This window comes from Pseudophryne corroboree, chromosome 4, assembly GCF_028390025.1.
Source record: "Pseudophryne corroboree isolate aPseCor3 chromosome 4, aPseCor3.hap2, whole genome shotgun sequence".
In the NCBI taxonomy this organism is placed as follows: domain Eukaryota; kingdom Metazoa; phylum Chordata; class Amphibia; order Anura; family Myobatrachidae; genus Pseudophryne; species Pseudophryne corroboree.
The window spans coordinates 82636664-82657188 of NC_086447.1; the positions used below are offsets into that span (position 1 = coordinate 82636664).

General features: G+C 47.4%; 1 protein-coding gene across 1 annotated transcript in view; it reads left to right on the plus strand.

The window, feature by feature from the left end:
• The window catches only part of CDC5L (cell division cycle 5 like), a 143577-nt gene that overhangs the window by 87902 nt on the left and 35150 nt on the right, over positions 1-20525 (plus strand). Inside the window, exons 6-9 of the mRNA XM_063915206.1 lie at positions 6784-7002; positions 8301-8448; positions 14904-15092; positions 18546-18694. Coding sequence (XP_063771276.1) covers positions 6784-7002; positions 8301-8448; positions 14904-15092; positions 18546-18694 — 705 coding nt within the window. The remainder of the gene's footprint in view (positions 1-6783; positions 7003-8300; positions 8449-14903; positions 15093-18545; positions 18695-20525) is intronic.

Below are 20525 nucleotides of genomic sequence, written 5' to 3' on the forward strand. Positions count from 1 at the left end.
CAGCCCTCTGGTCAATGCATATTACACATGCTACTGATCCGTTATCTTTAAAGGAAACAACTCAGCCCTAGGCCATCATTCAAACCTCTTGGGGTAATGGTGTCTAATTTATAGATCCACCGCGATTCAAGCTGTAGCAGTTTTTTTGCCCTATTTCCTCCCCGCAGGGATGCTGGGACTTGGTCTACTATCTTGTATCGCAGTGAAGCTAGTGGATGTTGGGCTTGGGCAAAGTGTCGTGCCACTGGCTGCTCACTTGTTCCTGATTGCAGTGCTGCCCGGATGGCCGATCTATGCTGGGCCATTCGTTCCTTAAATTGGCACTGTGTTTTTCCCACGTAGTAAGTACTACATGGGCAGGTGAGCACGTAAATGACAAAATTGGAGCTGCATGTCAGTGGCCTTTTGATTGGGATCTTTTTACCCGTGTGGGGATGTGATATATAATTCCCTGTCAGCATATAGCTGCAGGTCGTACATCCCAGGCACTTATAGCAACCTGGCTTACGACTCAAAAAATTTGTGGCGGCCGCTGTACTGGTAAACCCTGTGACGTCACTTTTCACCAGAAGATCTTTTAGATTTGCACTGCGAGTGTAGCATGGCATAATTGTTTTATGTTGTAAAGCGGGTAAACTGGGGTCCGATGCCACCATCGGCCACAGCTGTTTCATTTGTTTCCCCGTTCTCCGACTAGCTGTATTAAATTCATTTATCCACGGAACCCTGTTGTCCGCAGATTTAGCCGGCTGGCCACGGAGTAACTCCAATCTGTTTTTGGCAGTTGCTTTCTTTTTCGCTATCTGTAACAATTTCAGGGGATATCCTCTTTGTAAAAATTTTTTCGTCATGATGTTAAGTTGTACTTCCAGCTCCTCGGGTTCACTGGTAATCCTGTGGACCCTGAGGAACTGGGAGAAAGGCAAACCTCTGACTGTGGCTGGAGGATGAAAGCTATCAAACCGCAACACTCCCAATCAAAAGGCCACTGACATGCAGCTCCAATTTTGTCATTTACGTGCTCACCTGCCCATGTAGTACTTACTACGTGGGAAAAACACAGTGCCAATTTAAGGAACGAATGGCCCAGCATAGATCGGCCATCCGGGCAGCACTGCAATCAGGAACAAGTGAGCAGCCAGTGGCACGACACTTTGCCCAAGCCCAACATCCACTAGCTTCACTGCGATACAAGATAGTAGACCAAGTCCCAGCATCCCTGCGGGGAGGAAATAGGGCAAAAAAACTGCTACAGCTTGAATCGCGGTGGATCTATAAATTAGACACCATTACCCCAAGAGGTTTGAATGATGGCCTAGGGCTGAGTTGTTTCCTTTAAAGATAACGGATCAGTAACATGTGTAATATGCATTGACCAGAGGGCTGCTGAGCTTTATAATGATCTGGGTGATCGGATTGGTGACACACTAGGGAAGGGATGGCCTGGTGCCAGAACAATGAATGCTATGAGCAGTTAAATATGTTCACACAATAATGTTACAGATATAATGTTAGTAGGGATTTGCAGGACCCAGAAGTTGATACAGAGTCTATTTTAACTTATTTTATTATATTTTATTCTTAGCACGTTTCACACTGGAATATTTACAACCAGTGTGTCCTATATGGGCACTTTTTATTACACTTTGTATATGACTGACAGTCTGTATATGTATATGATTATGTCCTTTCAGCCCTAATGTGAGATTGGGCTGCACGAAATGGTGTTGGGAATATTCACTGTGTTTAAGATGTGATATTTGTATTCATTGACATGTTTCCATGCCAACAGCCGCTGCAGGACGCCGTCGGGCTACGTGGTGACGCAGCTTCCGCAAACAGGGGAGTCACGTGACCGGAAGTTCGGGACCCGGAGCCGCGGGCGGCGCCTTCGCACCGGAGGCTGGCGTTTCACGGATGGGGTGAGTTATTTAAGTTTGCACATTGTACATTACACTTGTTTTGTGTTTCCTGAAGACGGGGGTCCGTCCCCCGAAACGTTGAAATAAACACGGGTCGATTTTTCACTTGATACTCAAGACTCTGAGTGCCGCCTCTTTTCTGCACATATATATATATATATATATATATATATATATATATATATATACAGGTTGAGTATCCCATATCCAAATATTCCGAAATACGGAATATTCCGAAATACGGACTTTTTTGAGTGAGAGTGAGATAGTGAAACCTTTGTTTTTTGATGGCTCAATGTACACAAACTTTGTTTAATACACAAAGTTATTAAAAATATTGTATTAAATGACCTTCAGGCTGTGTATAAGGTGTATATGAAACATAAATGAATTGTGTGAATGTAGACACACTTTGTTTAATGCACAAAGTTATAAAAAATATTGTCTAAAATTACTATCAGGCTGTGTGTATAAGGTGTATATGAAACATAAATGCATTCTGTGCTTATACTTGGGTCCCATTGCCATGATATCTCATTATGGTATGCAATTATTCCAAAATACGGAAAAATCCCATATCCAAAATACCTCTGGTCCCAAGCATTTTGGATAAGGGAGACTCAACCTGTGTGTATATATGTATATATATATATATATATATATATAAAACATGCCCAAAGAGACATGAGTATACTGGGTCCTAGAGTCAAAGCTATGTCGATTTCTGCTTGACGTGTCCTGTAGAATATGCAATGGACAGATGATGCCGACTTAAGAGGCATATGGAAGGCTGAGGATTGTGTGGAGAAGGGTTCTCGGACCTGGTCTCCACAGCTATAGCTGGTAATTCTGATATTTTGCCTTATATTCCTGCACAGCCTAGGAAAGCACGACATTATCAAATGCAGCCTTTCGAACAAAGAAACAAGAAAGTCTGAGGTGCGTCCTTTCTTGCCAGAGGCGGGGGCAGAGGAAAGAAGCTGCACAACACAGCTAGTTCCCAGGAACAGAAGTCCTCCCCGGCCTCTACAAAATCCACCGCAGGCGGAGCTAGGCCCGGTGGGGGCACGCCTTCGTAAGTTCAGCCACAAGTGGGTTCACTCCCTGTTAGATCCCTGGGCAATAGCTATTGTGTCTCAGGGATACAAGCTGGACTTTGAGAAGATGCGCCCTCACCGACGGCCCTGCCGGCTTCCCCCCACGAGAGGGAAACAGTGTTAACTGCAATTCACAAATTGTATCTTCAACAGGTGGTGGTCAAGGTTCCCCTCCTTCAACAAGGAGGGGGGTTATTATTCGACCATGTTGTAGTCCCGAAACCAGACGGTTCGGTCAGACCCATATTGATTTTAAAATCCCTGAACATATACCTGAAAAGGTTCAAGTTCAAGATGGAATCGCTAAGAGCGGTCATTGCAAGCCTGAAAGGGGGAGATTTTATGGTGACTCTGGACATAAAGGATGCATACCTTCATGTCCCCATTTATCCACCTCATCAGGCGTACCTCAAAATTGCGGTACGGGATTGTCATTACCAGTTTCAGACGTTGCCGTTTGGTCTCTCCACGGCCCCGAGAATATTCACCAAGGTAATGGCGGAAATGATGGTGCTCCTGCGGAAGCAAGGTGTCACTATTATCACGTACTTGGACGATCTCCTCATAAAAGCGAGATCAAGAGAGTAGTTGCTGAACAGCGTATCATTTTCTCTGGAAGTGTAACGGCAACACGGCTGGATTCTATATATTCCAAAGTCGCAGTTGGTTCCTACAGCTCATCTGCCTCTCCTAGGCATGATCCTAGACACAGACCAGAAAAGGGTTTATCTCCCGATAGAGAGAGCTCCTGAGCTCATGACACTGGTCAGGAATCTATTAAAACCAAAACAGGTGTCAGTGCATCACTGCACTCGAGTCCTGGGTAGGATGGTGGCATCATACGAGGCCATTCCCTTCGGCAGGTTCCATGCGAGGACCTTCCAATGGGACTTACTGGACAAGTGGTCCAGATCACATCTTCAGATGCATCGGTTAATCACCCTATCCCCCAGGGCCAGGGTGTCTCTCCTGTGGTGGCTGTAGAGTGCTCACCTTCTCGAAGGTCGCAGATTCGGCATTCAGGACTGGGTCCTGGTGACCACGGATGCAAGCCTCCGAGGGTGGGGGGCAGTCACACAGGGAAGAAATTTCCAAGGGCTGTGGTCAAGTCAGGAGACTTGCCTTCACATCAACATCCTGGAACTAAGGGCCATATACAACGCCCTACGTCAAGCGGAGTCCCTGCTTCGCGACCAACCGGTTCTGATCCAGTCAGACAATATCACCGCAGTGGCTCATGTAAACCGCCAAGGCGGCACAAGGAGCAGGGTGGCGATGGTAGAAGCCACCAGAATTCTTCGCTGGGTGGAGAATCACGTAAGCGCACTGTCAGCAGTGTTCATTCCGGGAGTGGACAACTGGGAAGCAGACTTCCTCAGCAGGCACGACCTCCACCCGGGAGAGTGGGGACTTCATCCAGAAGTCTTCATGCAGATTGCAAGTCGGTGGGAACTGCCACAGGTGGACATGATGGCATCCCGCCTCAACAAAAAGCTGCCCAGATTTTGCGCCAGGTCAAGAGACCCTCAGGCGATAGCTGTGGACGCACTGGTGACACCGTGGGTGTTCCCGTCGGTCTATGTATTTCCTCCTCTTCCTCTCATACCCAAGGTGCTGAGAATCATAAGGAAAAGAGGAGTGAGAACAATACTCTTTGTTCCGGATTGGCCAAGAAGGACTTGGTATCCAGATCTGCAAGAAATGCTCACAGAGGACCCGTGGCCTCTGCCTCTAGGACAGGACTTGTGCAACAGGGGCCCTGTCTGTTCCAAGACTTACCGCGGCTGCGTTTGACGGCATGGCGGTTGAACGCCGGATCCTAGCAGAAAAAGGCATTCCGGATGAGTTCATTCCTACGCTGATAGAGGCTAGGAAGGATGTGACGGCTCAACATTATCACCGTATATGGCGAAAATATGTGGCTTGGTGTGAGGCCAGGAATGCCCCTATGGAGGAATTCCAGCTGGGCCTTTTCCTTCACTTCCTATAGTCGGGAGTGGCTTTGGGCCTTAAATTGGGTTCCATTAAGGTTCAGATTTCGGCCTTATCCATTTTCTTTCAAAAAGAACTGGCTTCTCTGCCTGAAGTTCAGACGTTTGTAAAGGGAGTGCTGCATATTCAGCCCCCTTTTGTGCCTCCAGTGGCACCTTGGGATCTTAACGTGGTGTTGAGTTTCCTGAAATCACACTGGTTTGAACCACTCAAAACGGTAGAAGTAAAATATCTCACGTGGGAGGTGGTCATGCTATTGGCCTTGGCTTCGGCTAGGCGTGTGTCAGAATTGGCGGCTTTGTCACATAAAAGCCCTTATCTGGTTTTCCATGCGGATAGAGCAGAATTGCGGACCCGCCCACAATTTCTGCCGAAAGTGGTTTCATCCTTTCATATAAACCAACCTATTGTGGTGCCTGTGGCTACTACTGACTTGGAGGATTCCGAGTCACTGGATGTAGTCGGGGCTTTGAAGGTTTATGTAGCCAGAACGGCTAAGGTCAGGAAAACAGAATCTTTGTTTATCCTGTATGCTTCCAACACGCTTGGGGCGCCTGCTTCATAGCAAACTATTGCTCGCTGGATCTGTAACACGATTCAGCAGGGTCATTCTGCGGCTGGGTTGCCGCTGCCTAAATCAGTTAAGGCCCATTCCACAAGGAAGGTGGACTCTTCTTGGGCGGCTGCCCGAGGGGTCTCTGCATTACAGCTTTGCCGAGCGGCTACTTGGTCAGGTTCAAACACGTTTGCAATGTTCTACAAGTTTGATACCCTGGCTGAGGAGGACCTTGTGTTTGCTCATTCGGTGCTGCAGAGTCATCCGCACTCTCCCGCCCATTTGGGAGCTTTGTTATAATCCCCATGGTCCTTACGGAGTCCCCAGCATCCACTAGGACGTTAGAGAAAATAAGATTTTACTTACCGGTAAATCTATTTCTCGTAGTCCGTAGTGGATGCTGGGCGCCCGTCTCAAGTGCGGACTTCTTCTGCAATGCTTGTATATAGTTATTGCTTAAATAAGGGTTATGTTATAGTTGCATCAGAGTTTATCTGATGCTCTGTGATTGTTCATACTGTTAACTGGGTAAAGTTATCACAAGTTATATGGTGTGATTGGTGTGGCTGGTATGAGTCTTACCCTGGATTCCCAAAATCCTTTCCTTGTACTGTCCGCTCTTCCGGGCACAGTTTCTTTAACTGAGGTCTGGAGGAGGGACATAGAGGGAGGAGCCAGAGCACACCAGAATCTAAATTCTTTCTTAAAGTGCCCATGTCTCCTGCGGAGCCCGTCTATTCCCCATGGTCCTTACAGAGTCCCCAGCATCCACTACGGACTACGAGAAATAGATTTACCGGTAAGTAAAATCTTATTTTTATGTTGTAAATTGACAAAGATTAGTAGGAGAAATATTGCTGGTGCACACTGTATGTACTAAGAACACTTACAGAAAAACAATTTTGATAAACCCTCACAAATAACATGGAGTATAAGTGAAGTTCTAAGCACACATTTGCGCAAATATGTGGTCCCATCCACAGCGACCTGGTGACTTCATTAGATGGGTCCCTAACATCTCTAATACTATCACATTATATAACTTTATCTGGGTCTTAACTTCATATAGAGCCTTTATTAATGTGTGGTCAGCAATGCTAATTAACACCTGAGGGTAAATGGGAGGGGTGCCAATGCCAGAGTGAGGGAGCCTCCCCTTCATGATATGTTTCCCTTGGCTGAATATTTTCTGATTATTTGTATTGATAACCGTCAGGCGTTTGGCAGCTCTTCAGAAGCGGCGGGAGCTCCGAGCCGCAGGGATCGAGATACAGAAGAAGAGGAAGAAGAAGCGGGGCGTAGATTACAACGCTGAGATTCCGTTTGAGAAGAAGCCAGCTCCGGGGTTTTATGATACCTCGGAGGAGAACCACGATGCTCTGAATGCAGACTTCCGAAAACTACGACAGCAAGACCTGGAGGGAGAGCTGAGATCGTAAGTTGGATTTGCAGCAAAAAAAAAAAAAAAAAGAACACAACTTTGTAAATGTCATTAGAACTCTGCCTAATGTCTTGGCTTGTCTGCAAGGATTTCATCGCCTAGGAGATGTATGCACATACTGAACTGCAGAGTGAAAATCAAATTCATATGTTTCATACACACCAAAGTGGCTGATAACAAATATAAAACAAATGACCTGTGTAAGCTATTACTTGTCCATCTATAAACTGGATTGAAAGAAAAGGCAGTTTTCATAATTCTTCTATGACATAGGTTCTCAAAACAGTTCATGTTTTCCAGGTTTCCTCACGGAATCACAAGTGACATCATTAGCGCCACCTGTGGCTCTTTTAAAATGTCAGTGAGTAATGAGTGCACCTGTGCACCTGCTGGGTGATGTGGAAAATGTCAGCTGTCCTGAGAACAGAGTTTGAGAACGTGTAGTCTACAGAATGTCACTGTACTTCTGGAGATAAATAGAACAATTGGCATATTCCCTTTCTGCCTTCACACCCCATCAAATGTTTGCTGATTCTCGTGTTGGTGATGGGGAATGAATATGCCACAATGCTCTATGGGCTTGTACATGGCAGTAAATGGAGGGGGTTTAGTGTTAGTTGGTTCTCTTAGAACAGGGGTGGGGAACCTTTTTTTCTACCAAGGGCCATTTGGATATTTATAAAATCCTTCGGGGGCCATACAAAAATGATCAACTGAAAAATTAGCCCACCCCCAGTAGTTATGCCCCAGTCAGTTGCTATGCCCCATTAGATATGCCCCCAGTCAGTTATGCCCCATTAGATATGCCCTCTAGTAGTGCCGCTTACACACACACACACACACACACACATTAAAAGAAAACAAAACACAATACTCACCAGCCCCGCTCCTGCTTCCAGACCATTGCCCTCCACCTGGCCGCTTGCTCCTCAGAACTATGGGAGAGAGAGCGCCGCACACTGCCGGAGCTCAGGAGTGAGCCCCTGCCTCCGGCTGCTGCTGAGGTGAAGAAGCCAGGCGCCCGCTAGTAACAAAATCTCAGCGGGCCCCCGGCATCTCCACGGTAAGGTGAGCCTGGCCGGGCAGGATCAAGTGGCTTTGCGGGCCTTATACGGCCCACGGGCCTGGGGTTCCCCACCCCTGTCTTAGAACTTTAGCACATTTGAGAGCGTTACTTTGTCTTACTGCAATCTTTTGCTGTGAGACGGATTGCCCACATTATGCCTTTGCCACTGATGATAATTCTATGTTGCCAGCGACTGACCATCGTATAATCTATGTCTGCATGATAGGGAAAAAGAAGCAAAAGAGCGAAAGAAAGACAAGCAGAACATAAAAAGGAAAAAGGATTCTGACCTGCCATCAGCCATCCTCCAGACAACTGGCGGGGTGTCAGAACTGACTAAGAAGAGAAGCAAACTGGTCCTACCCTCCCCCCAGGTTTGTACGGATGCCAACATAGTTGCTGTCATTATTTATTGACTAAACCAGGCCTGGCCAACCTGTGGCTCTTCAGCTGCTGTGAAACTACAAGCCCCCTAGCATGCCCTGCCACAGTTTTTCTATTAGAGTATGCTAACACTGTGGCAGGGCATGCTGGGATGTGTAGTTCCACAACAGCTGGAGAGCCACAGGTTGGCCAGGCCTGGAATAAACCGTAACTTTTTATTTTTTTATTTTCTTGTAACATAGGGGTATTCAATGCATGTCGGATCCTCTCCCGACGGAGAGGATCCGACAGCGCAGTATTCAATTAGCGGGCAATTCCAACAGGTTTTGCCCGTTTCCGACAATGCTGATTTGACTTTTTTTAAAGTCTGATCAGCATTGTCCGAAACGGTCAAAAATCCTGTCGGAATTGGCCGCTAATCCATCAAAACACGTAGATCCGCGGCTAATCAGCCAATCCGCGTGTTTTCCGACAAGTCGGAAAAACGGCAGCTGCACTGAATAGGTTGAATCATGATTCGACCTAAAAAAGTCGGAAACTGCCGTCTTTCCGACTAGACGGCAGTTCCGACTTCAATTTGAATAGACCCTTAAGGGTTAAAAACAAAGTTATATGAAGGTGATGAGACTTGTACAAGTTGTATCAAGCACTTGTACAAGTCTCATCATCTGGAGTAAAGCTCCTGTAAATCGTGATTTATGACAATTGTTTGACCTGACTTATGGCCTGATAAATGCATTTTCTCTGACGTCCTAGTGGATGCTGGGGACTCCGTAAGGACCATGGGGAATAGCGGCTCCGCAGGAGTCTGGGCACAAAAGTAAAGCTTTAGGACTACCTGGTGTGCACTGGCTCCTCCCCCCATGACCCTCCTCCAAGCCTCAGTTAGATTTTTGTGCCCGAACGAGAAGGGTGCACACTAGGTGGCTCTCCTGAGCTGCTTAGTGAAAAGTTTAGTTTTAGGTTTTTTATTTTCAGTGAGACCTGCTGGCAACAGGCTCACTGCATCGAGGGACTAAGGGGAGAAGAAGCGAACTCACCTGCGTGCAGAGTGGATTGGGCTTCTTAGGCTACTGGACACCATTAGCTCCAGAGGGATCGAACACAGGCCCAGCCATGGAGTCCGGTCCCAGAGCCGCGCCGCTGGCCCCCTTACAGAGCCAGAAGCAAGAAGAGGTCCGGAAAATCGGCGGCAGAAGACATCCTGTCTTCACCAAGGTAGCGCACAGCACTGCAGCTGTGCGCCATTGCTCCTCAGAACACTTCACACTTCGGTCACTGAGGGTGCAGGGCGCTAGGGGGGGGCGCCCTGAGCAGCAATAAAAACACCTTGGCTGGCGAAAATACATCACATATAGCCCCCAGGGCTATATGGATGAATTTTAACCCCTGCCAGAATACACAGAAAAACGGGAGATAGGCTCCGCCCCCTTCTCGGCGGCCTTATCTCCTCAGCACACTGGCGCCATTTTCCCTCACAGCTCCGTTGGAGGGAAGCTCCCTGGCTCTCCCCTGCAGTCACTACACTACAGAAAGGGTTAAAAAAGAGAGGGGGGCACTAATTAGGCTCAGTATTAAAAATACAGCAGCTATAAGGGGAAAAACACTTATATAAGGTTATCCCTGTATATATATAGCGCTCTGGTGTGTGCTGGCAAACTCTCCCTCTGTCTCCCCAAAGGGCTAGTGGGGTCCTGTCCTCTATCAGAGCATTCCCTGTGTGTGTGCTGTGTGTCGGTACGTTTGTGTCGACATGTATGAGGAGGAAAATGATGTGGAGACGGAGCAAATTGCCTGTAATAGTGATGTCACCCCCTAGGAGGTCGACACCTGAGTGGATGAACTGTTGGAAGGAATTACGTGACAGTGTCAGCTCTGTATAAAAGACAGTGGTTGACATGAGACAGCCGGCTACTCAGCTTGTGCCTGTCCAGACGTCTCATAGGCCGTCAAGGGCTCTAAAGCGCCCGTTACCTCAGATGGCAGATACAGACGCCGACACGGATACTGACTCCAGTGTCGACGGTGAAGAGACAAATGTGACTTCCAGTAGGGCCACACGTTACATGATTGAGGCAATGAAAAATGTTTTACACATTTCTGATAATACGAGTACCACCAAAAAGGGGTATTATGTTCGGTGAGGGAAAACTACCTGTAGTTTTCCTGAATCTGAGAAATTAAATGAGGTGTGTGATGATGCGTGGGTTTCCCCCGATAACAACTGATAATTTTCTAAAATGTTATTGGCATTATATCCTTTCCCGCCAGAGGTTAGGGTGCGTTGGGAAACACCCCCTAGGGTGGGTAAAGCGCTCACACGCTTGTAAGAACAAGGGCTCTACCCTCTCCTGAGATGGCCGCCCTTAAGGATCCTGCTGATAGAAAGCAGGAGGGTATCCTAAAATGTATTTACACACATACTGGTGTTATACTGCGACCAGCAATCGCCTCAGCCTGGATGTGCAGTGCTGGGTTGGCGTGGTCGGATTCCCTGACTGAAAATATTGATACCCTAGATAGGGACAGTATATTATTGCCTATAGAGCATTTAAAAGATGCATTTCTATATATGCGTGATGCACAGCGGAATATTTGCCGACTGGCATCAAGTGTAAGTGCGTTGTCCATTTCTGCCAGAAGAGGGTTATGGACACGACAGTGGTCAGGTGATGCGGATTCCAAACGGCATTTGGAAGTATTGCCTTATAAAGGGGAGGAGTTATTTGGGATCGGTCTTTCAGACCTGGTGGCCACGGCAACAGCTGGGAAATCCACGTTTGTACCCCAGGTCGCCTCTCAACATAAGAAGACGCTGTATTATCAGGCGCAGTCCTTTCGTTCCCAGAAGGGCAAGCGGGCAAAAGGTTCCTCATTTCTGCCCCGTGACAGAGGGAGAGGAAAAAGGCTGCAGAAATCAGCCAGTTCCCAGGAACAGAAGCCCTCTCCCGCCTCTGCTAAGCCCTCAGCATGACGCTGGGGCTTTACAAGCAGACTCAGGCACGGTGGGGGCCCGTCTTCAATGAATTTCAGCGCGCAGTGGGCTCACTCGCAAGTAGACCCCTGGATCCTTCAGGTGATATCTCAGGGGTACAAATTGGAATTCGAGACGTCTCCCCCTCGCCGTTTTCCTGAAGTCTGCTTTACCGACGTCTCCCTCTGACAGGGAGGCAGTTTTGGAAGCCATTCACAAGCGGTATTCCCAGCAGGTGATAATCAAGGTACCCCTCCTGCAACAGGGAACGGGGTATTATTCCACACTGTTGTGGTACCGAAGCCGGACGGCTCGGTGAGACCGATTCTAAATCTAAAATCTTTGAACACTTACATACGGAGGTTCAAATTCAAGATGGAGTCACTCAGAGCAGTGATTGCGAACCTGGAAGAAGGGGACTACATGATGTCTCGGGACATCAAGGATGCATACCTTCATGTCCCAATTTACCCTTCTCACCAAGGGTACCTCAGGTTTGTGGTACAGAACTGTCACTATCAGTTTCAGACGCTGCCGTTTGGATGGTCCACGGCACCCCGGGTCTTTACCAAGGTAACGGCCGAAATGATGATACTCCTTCGAAGGAAGGGAGTTTTAGTTATCCCTTACTTGGACGATCTCCTGATAAGGGTAAGATCCAGAGAACAGTTGGAGGTCGGTGTAGCACTATCTCAGGTAGTGTTGCGGCAGCACGGTTGGATTCTCAATATTCCAAAATCGCAGCTGGTTCCGACGACTCGTCTTCTGTTCCTAGGGATGATCCTGGACACAGTCCAGAAAAAGGTGTTTCTCCCGGAGGAGAAAGCCAGGGAGTTATCCGAGCTAGTCAGGAACCTCCTAAAACCGAGCCAAGTCTCAGTGCATCAATGCACAAGGGTTCTGGGAAAAATGGTGGCTTCCTACGAAGCAATCCCATTCGGCAGATTCCACGCAAGAACTTTCCAGTGGGACCTGCTGGACAAATGGTCCGGGTCGCATCTTCAGATGCATCAGCGGATAACCCTGTCACCAAGGACAAGGGTGTCCCTCCTGTGGTGGTTGCAGAGTGCTCATCTTCTAGAGGGCCGCAGATTCGGATCTCAGGACTGGGTCCTGGTGACCACGGATGCCAGCCTGCGAGGCTGGGGAGCAGTCACACAGGGAAGGAATTTCCAGGGCTTATGGTCAAGCCTGGAGACATCACTTCACATAAATATCCTGAAGCTAAGGGCCATTTACAATGCTCTAAGCTTAGCAAGACCTCTGCTTCAAGGTCAGCCGGTGTTGATCCAGTCGGACAACATCACGGCAGTCACCCACGTAAACAGACAGGGTGGCACAAGAAGCAGGAGGGCAATGGCAGAAGCTACAAGGATTCTTCGCTGGGCGGAAAATCATGTGATAGCACTGTCAGCAGTGTTCATTCCGGGAATGGACAACTGGGAAGCAGACTTCCTCAGCAGACGCTCTGGTAACACCGTGGGTGTACCGGTCAGTGTATGTGTTCCATCCTCTGCCTCTCATACACAAGGTACTGAGAATTATAAGATGGAGAGGAGTAAGCACTATATTCGTGGCTCCGGATTGGCCAAGAAGGACTTGGTAACCGGAACTTCAAGAGATGCTCACGGAGGATCTGTGGCCTCTGCCTCTAAGAAGGGACCTGCTCCAGCAAGGACCCTGTCTGTTCCAAGACGTACCGCGGCTGCGTTTGACGGCATGGCGGTTGAACGCCGGATCCTGAAGGAAAAAGGCATTCCGGATGAAGTCATCCCTATCCTGATCAAAGCCAGGAAGGATGTAACCGCAAAACATTATCACCGCATTTGGCGAAAATATGTTGCGTGGTGCGAGGCCAGTAAGGCCCGACGGAGGAATTTCAACTGGGTCGATTCCTACATTTCCTGCAAACAGGAGTGTCTATGGGCCTGAAATTGGGGTCCATTAAGGTTCAAATTTCGGCCCTGTCAATTTTCTTCCAAAAAGAACTAGCTTCAGTCCCTGAAGTTCAGACGTTTGTAAAAGGGGACTGTATATACAGCCTCCTTTTGTGCCTCCAGTGGCACCTTGGGATCTCAATGTAGTTTTTGGGTTCCAAAAGTCACATTGGTTTGAACCACTTAAATCTGTGGAGTTAAAATATCTCACATGGAAGGTGGTCATGCTGTTGGCCCTGGCCTGGGCCAGGCGCGTGTCAGAATTGGCGGCTTTATCCTGTAAAAGCCCTTATCTGATTTTCCATTCGGACAGGGCGGAATTGAGGACTCGTCCTCAGTTTCTCCCTAAGGTGGTTTCAGCGTTTCACCTGAAACAACCTATGGTGGTGCCTGCGGCTACTAGGGACTTGGAGGACTCCAAGTTGCTAGACGTTGTCAGGGCCCTGAAAATATATGTTTCCAGGACGGCTGGAGTCAGAAAATCTGACTCGCTGTTTATCCTGTATGCACCCAACAAGCTGGGTGCTCCTGCTTCTAAGCAGACGATTGCTCGTTGGATTTGTAGTACAATTCAGCTTGCACATTCTGTGGCAGGCCTGCCACAGCCAAAAATCTGTAAATGCCCACTCCACAAGGGAGGTGGGCTCATCTTGGGCGGCTGCCCGAGGGGTCTCGGCTTTACAACTTTGCCGAGCAGCTACTTGGTCAGGAGCAAAAGACGTTTGTAAAATTCTACAAATTTGATACCCTGGCTGAGGAGGACCTGGAGTTCTCTCATTTGGTGTTGCAGAGTCATCCGCACTCTCCCGCCCATTTGGGAGCTTTGGTATAATCCCCATGGTCCTTACGGAGTCCCCAGCATCCACTAGGACGTCAGAGAAAATAAGAATTTACTTACCGATAATTCTATTTCTCGTAGTCCGTAGTGGATGCTGGGCGCCCATCCCAAGTGCGGATTGTCTGCAATACTTGTACATAGTTATTGTTACAAAAATCGGGTTATTATTGTTGTGAGCCATCTTTCCAGAGGCTCCTCTGTTATCATGCTGTTAACTGGGTTCAGATCACAGGTTGTACGGTGTGATTGGTGTGGCTGGTATGAGTCTTACCCGGGATTCAAAATCCTTCCTTATTGTGTACGCTCGTCCGGGCACAGTATCCTAACTGAGGCTTGGAGGAGGGTCATGGGGGGAGGAGCCAGTGCACACCAGCTAGTCCTAAAGCTTTACTTTTGTGCCTAGACTCCTGCGGAGCCGCTATTCCCCATGGTCCTTACGGAGTCCCCAGCATCCACTACGGACTACGAGAAATAGAATTATCGGTAAGTAAATTCTTATTTTTCCCCACAGAATATAATTATAGTCATCATAGCTGTCTGAAAAATCATAATTCAATATTGGAAGCTAAAACTGGCCCCTAAACATTTGGCTGGGTGGTAAAAGGTCGATCATTGCAGCACTCGGTCGTCATCCATCACTCATCTTCCCTAGACAGAGACCTCCTACATATTAATCTGGTTTCATGTTTGCTGTAGATTTCTGACGCAGAACTGGAGGAAGTGGTGAAGATTGGACAAGCCAGTGAGATTGCCCGGCAGACGGCAGAGGAATCGGGGATAACCAATTCTGCGTCCAGCACGCTGCTGTCTGAATACAATGTGGCTAACAACAGCATCGCCTTGAGGACGCCCAAAACTCCAGCAGCCCAGGACCGCATACTGCAGGTAACCAGGTGTCCCTAAGCTATCCTACTGCATGCTAAATACTTGCCCGACCTTTTCTCCTTCAGCTAGATGGGGTCTCAGACTGACGGGAATGAAGCAGGAGTTGGAGAGAAACTAATAAAAGATCTATCTAATCCCTCAGTAGCCTCCTTCTCTGGCAGTGTATGGCCAGAGTTACATCAGTGCTTCTGGGGATCCCCAGAGAGTGGCAGAGGAGAAACTGTGATCCCAATGGCCATTCTTTCCTCTAATCCCCCTTTGTGGTGTGCTGCAGGGCGGGGAGTGAACCAGATACAGTGATCACACTGAAACAAAAATTATGTGCATCTCAGGGACCATCCTATCTCACTATTTTTGGGTACCATCATTGTATGTGGTGTAAAGTTCTAAAACAGAGAAATGATAAAAAAACAATAATGAAATAAACCATTGGCACTCCCTACAGGCCTCTTACCTGCACCTCACCTCAGACCTCTCACCAAGTCCCTAAAATGCTCAAAACACACACACACTGCATCAGACCTCCCAAAAGGCCACTTGTGCTGGAGTGAAGCAGCACGCTGTATGACACATATCCGTATACAGCTGGGACTTTACCAGATTGGCAGCCCAGTATCAGGAGTGGAGCTAGACGTAAAATACATAATTCTGCATTGCCTGCTTCTTGTAGGAGCCCACGGGTTCCATCAGTCCAAACCCACCGCAGCAGAGGGCAGGGCTCATATCCATAAACGTGGCACACCACTAGCCAATTGTCATTTTGTGTCTGTAGGATTTTATTTTTAACCAGGGATTGAAATGAATTCGCCACTATTCTCTTAAAATTTGCATGACGGTATGGTAGTGTTATGCGAGCATGTATACCCTATTCATTAAAAGGGATGCCTCATCATTCATGCAGCCTAGCTGGTCTTTGCAGCACACAAACGTGCCGACACAATGTGCTGACTGGCACATCAATAAGCCATGATATGTGGTGCTGCCGCCTGTACTCTGCTTGGAAGCTAGCCTTTCATCGTCGCTAGTTGCAGCACGACGAGCACTCTGGCTGCGCTCTTGGCAAGCGGAGGCGGAGGTCAAAAGAGGTATAGAGGCGTTACCTTACGGTGGCGAGAAGTTGTTTGGTCCTGAATTGGACAAATGGATTGCTGAGGCCACGGGTGGTAAGTCTGTTTTCTTACCATTGCCTCCAACGGCGCCTAGGCGGAAATACTCGGGCCCGGCGTTCAAATCATTTCGGCCTCAGCCCTTTCGCGGCCGTGGTAGGGGACCAGCCACGGCCGGTAGACGAGGTCGAGGGCGTGGTTTCCAACAAACCAACGCCAATCGTCAAGACTCTAAGGTCACCGACAAGCCAGTGGCATGACGGACTCCTAGCCCATCTTGGATCTCCAGTTGTGGGAGCACGCCTTCAGACGTTCCATTTGGCGTGGTTCCAGACGTCCACAGATGGGTGGATCCGCAATTTAGTGCTCAAAGGTTACAAAATAGAGTTAGACTGTCTCCCGCCACTGCGGTTTTTCAAGACAGGACTGCCTGTGTCGGACGACAAACGGGCGGTTCTGCAACTTGCCATTCAGTCTCTGCTGGAGTCAGCAGTTTTGATTCCGGTCCCTGTACACCAACAGGGGCAGGGTTATTATTCCAGTCTGTTTGTGGTGCCAAAGCCGGATGGCTCAGTCAGGCCAATATTGAACTTAAAGGGCCTCAATCAGTACGTCACTTACTACAGATTCAAGATGGAATCTCTGCGGTCGGTAATTGCAGGTTTAGAGCCACAGGAATTCATGATTGCGCTGGATCTCAAAGATGCGTATTTACACATTCCGATTTGGCCACCTCATCAGAGGTTCTTGCGGTTTGCAATCCGGCAGAACCATTACCAGTTTCAGGCTCTACCGTTTGGCCTTTCATCAGCGCCTCGGGTATTCACCAAAGTGATGTCTGTGATGATAGCTCATCTCAGATCCCTGGGAGTGATAATAGTTCCGTACTTGGACGATCTGCTCATCAAAGCTCCGTCTCAACAGATGCGCCTCCAACATGCGTTGCTAACGTACGATGTCCTAGTTCAGCACGGTTGGATTGTCAACTTCAAGAAATCACATCTGATTCCGTCTCAACGACTGCAATTCCTAGGTATGATTCTCGATACGGTAAATCAATGAATTTACCTACCAGAACAGAAAGTACAGATCATTCGTCATCTGGTTCGATTGGTGCTCAAGCCACACACAGTCTCTGTACATTTGTGCATTCGCCTCTTAGGCACAATGGGTGGCGGCTTTCGAAGCGCTTCAGTTCGGGAGACTTCACTCACGTCCTTTTCAACTGGATGTGCTCGCACAGTGGTCGGGCTCGCATCTGCAGATTCACCACAGAGTGAGGTTGTCGCCACGGGCAAGGGTATCTACTCTGGTGGCTCAATGTACACAATCTGACCGCAGGGAAATGGTTGGTTGGTGGGCTTCCATATGTTTGGTCACAACAGTGTGTTTCTTAGGACTCCCGTGCGACCTCAGTTGATTGTCTTCCAAATTATGGAGGCTAGTAACAACATTGGACATATTTCTCAATGGTGTTATTGGGTCATGCTCCTAGTTACTTCCATGGTGGATTGTTAAAGCTGTTCCCTTCGCACAATTCAATTAACGTCCCTTGCAGAGTGATGTTTTGCAGGTATGGGACATGTTTCTGAGGCTGATGGATGGTCTGGGAGGACCATGGTCTTCAGGTACTCTGGTCACCATCAGTGTCTCTTGATCACTATCATGGGTGGCCTCCACTACTGACGGACAACTGAATGCATATCTAGTCGGAGAAAGCCTCAGCTGTCTCTGTATTTAATCCTCTAGTTTGAACCTACAGTTACCTGACTCTAGTGGAACCAGAGTGTATCCTAAGTTGGGTGAGAGTGCCTGTTGTCAGACTGTTGACTTTTAACCAGTGTAAGTGGACAGCTAGGCTGCAGCCTTCCTCATCTTCTGGCCTTCAGACTGAATGACATGGTGCCACCCTTAGGATTGCTCAAAAATAATAAATCATTCCAAGTGGATGTGATTATCTGCTGGACATTCACTGTTACCCACCACCACCACCACCCTATTCCATTTGTCCATTATTCCCACATCTTATCCCACAGTGAGATCACCTTCTGATCCTAACGCAGCAGCAGACCCTTCTTTGCGTCTATCAAAAGATCCTCTCACAACGGAACATATATAAGTTATATAAATAATGCAGTACTGTACTTGTTGGCTATAATTCAGTACTTTGTTAGCTTTTCAATGTTCTTGCCATTTTTTGTTACTGTAACTATGGTCACTGTAGTAAACCTGTGATGGGCATCCTGGGATATGTAGTTCCACAAAAGCTGTAGGGCCGTGTGTTGAGCACCCTGCTGTAATCTATTGATCCATAAATCCTATAATTTTGGTTATGTGTATTTTTTAGGAAGCACAGAACTTGATGGCACTTACTAATGTGGATACCCCTTTGAAAGGTGGACTCAACACTCCCTTGCATGAGAGTGACTTCTCTGGGGTGACTCCACAGAGACAAGTGGTCCAGACACCGAACACTGTCCTCTCCACTCCATTCAGGTAAGCAAGTTACTATTTGCATGTGCTTTCAGCATGTGGAATACAGCAAAGTGCCTGAGGTCTCGTAGATGGTGTGTCGTGGTCTTCCAGCTACTGCTTATAATCTCCTTTCATATATTACCTTAGACCACGTGTCACGGTATGGTGACGGTACTTTTGACGTGGATGCAAACCTTTTATAGCCTTACATCATGCCTGTTCTATGTTACAGGGTTTCTTTTACCCAAGCTAGAACAAAATACCCAAGTAAAGGCTCATACACTCTCTCCCACCCTCTGGGAGTGTATCTTAGCTTAGCAGAAGTGCGACCGAAAGGTTAGCAGAACTGCTCCAAAATATTTTCATGCAGTTTCAGAGTAGCTGCAGATCTACTCCTACCTTGCGATCTCTGCAGACTATTTAGTTTGTTTTGACGTCACATACACGCCCTGCGTTCGGCCCGCCACTCCCCCGTTTCCCCAGGCACGCCTGTGTTTTCATCAGACACGCCTGCGTTTTTAGCACACTCCCGTAAAACGGTCAGTTACCACCCAGAAACGCCTCAGTCATGTCAATCACTCACCGATCAGCAGAGCGACTGAAAAGCGTTGCTCGGCCTTGTGTGAAACTGCATAGTTTTGTGTGAAAGTACTTGGCGCGTGCGCACTGCGGCCCATACGCAGAACAGCCGATTTTTAGCCAGATCGCTACGCTGTGAAAAACGGCAGCGAGCGATCAACTCGGAATGACCCCCATTGCTCTGTATTAGAAATTTGATCAACCATGTTTTAATGCTTTCTAACATTAACAATCCAAACTTATTAGGACCGGCTTTGACAGGATTCATTTTACATCTTTCAATAATATCAGGTTGTTGTTTTTTTTACTGCTTATTATTCCTATTGCATCTGAATACATGTAGATGGACTAAAATAATCAAAGTATACTCAGAGACCTCTCAATAGGACTGAAGGGTGTGAAGTGAAATAAACATGAAGGAAATTAGTGTTTCTCTGTGTACTGCCTCTTTAATGTTAGGGAGTTGTTTACCTTTTAAGATTGAGTTAGTTGTGGTTTCCTCCTGTCCTATAGGATTGTTAGGGGAGGAGTTTGTGGAGTCTTAGCTGATGCTAGGCAGATTTAGTAGTTTTTTTTTTTTTTTCTTTAAACCTTGGTTCAGACCAGAGGTTCTCAAACTCGGTCCTCGGGGGTACACACAGTGCACGTTTTGCAGGTCTCCTCACAGAATCGCAAGTGACATAATTAGCTCCACCTGTGGACCTTTTAAAATGTGTCAGTGAGTAATTAATACACCTGTGCACCTGCTGGGTTACCTGCAAAACATGCACTGTGTGTGCCCCCGAGGACCGAGTTTGAGAACCTCTGGTTCAGACCATCCAACCCTGAAATGTACAAATTTATATGGCATAAATTACTGATCTTCTCAGATGCTACAGCATGTTTCCCAATTAATACTTTTATAGCTAACCTTTCTACTAAATCTTTTACTAATAAAACTATCTTTGCATATCTCTAAACATTGTGGCATGATATTATGATGGGCCTACTCCTGGGTTTAAGATTATGGGGTCTATTTACTAAGCCTTGGATGGAGATAAAGTTGCTGGAGATAAAGTACCAACCAATCAGCTCCTAACTGTCATTTTTCAAACAGTCTGTGGCATAGCAGTTAGGAGCCGATTGGCTGGTACTTTATCTCCATCCAAGGCTTAGTAAATAGACCTCTATATTCTCTGAGAAATTATGTTTTCACAAGATTCTGAAGAATTATCTGTGACTTAATCTTGCATGTGACTTAGGTTGCCACACATGGTTTGTTTTCAGCAGAACT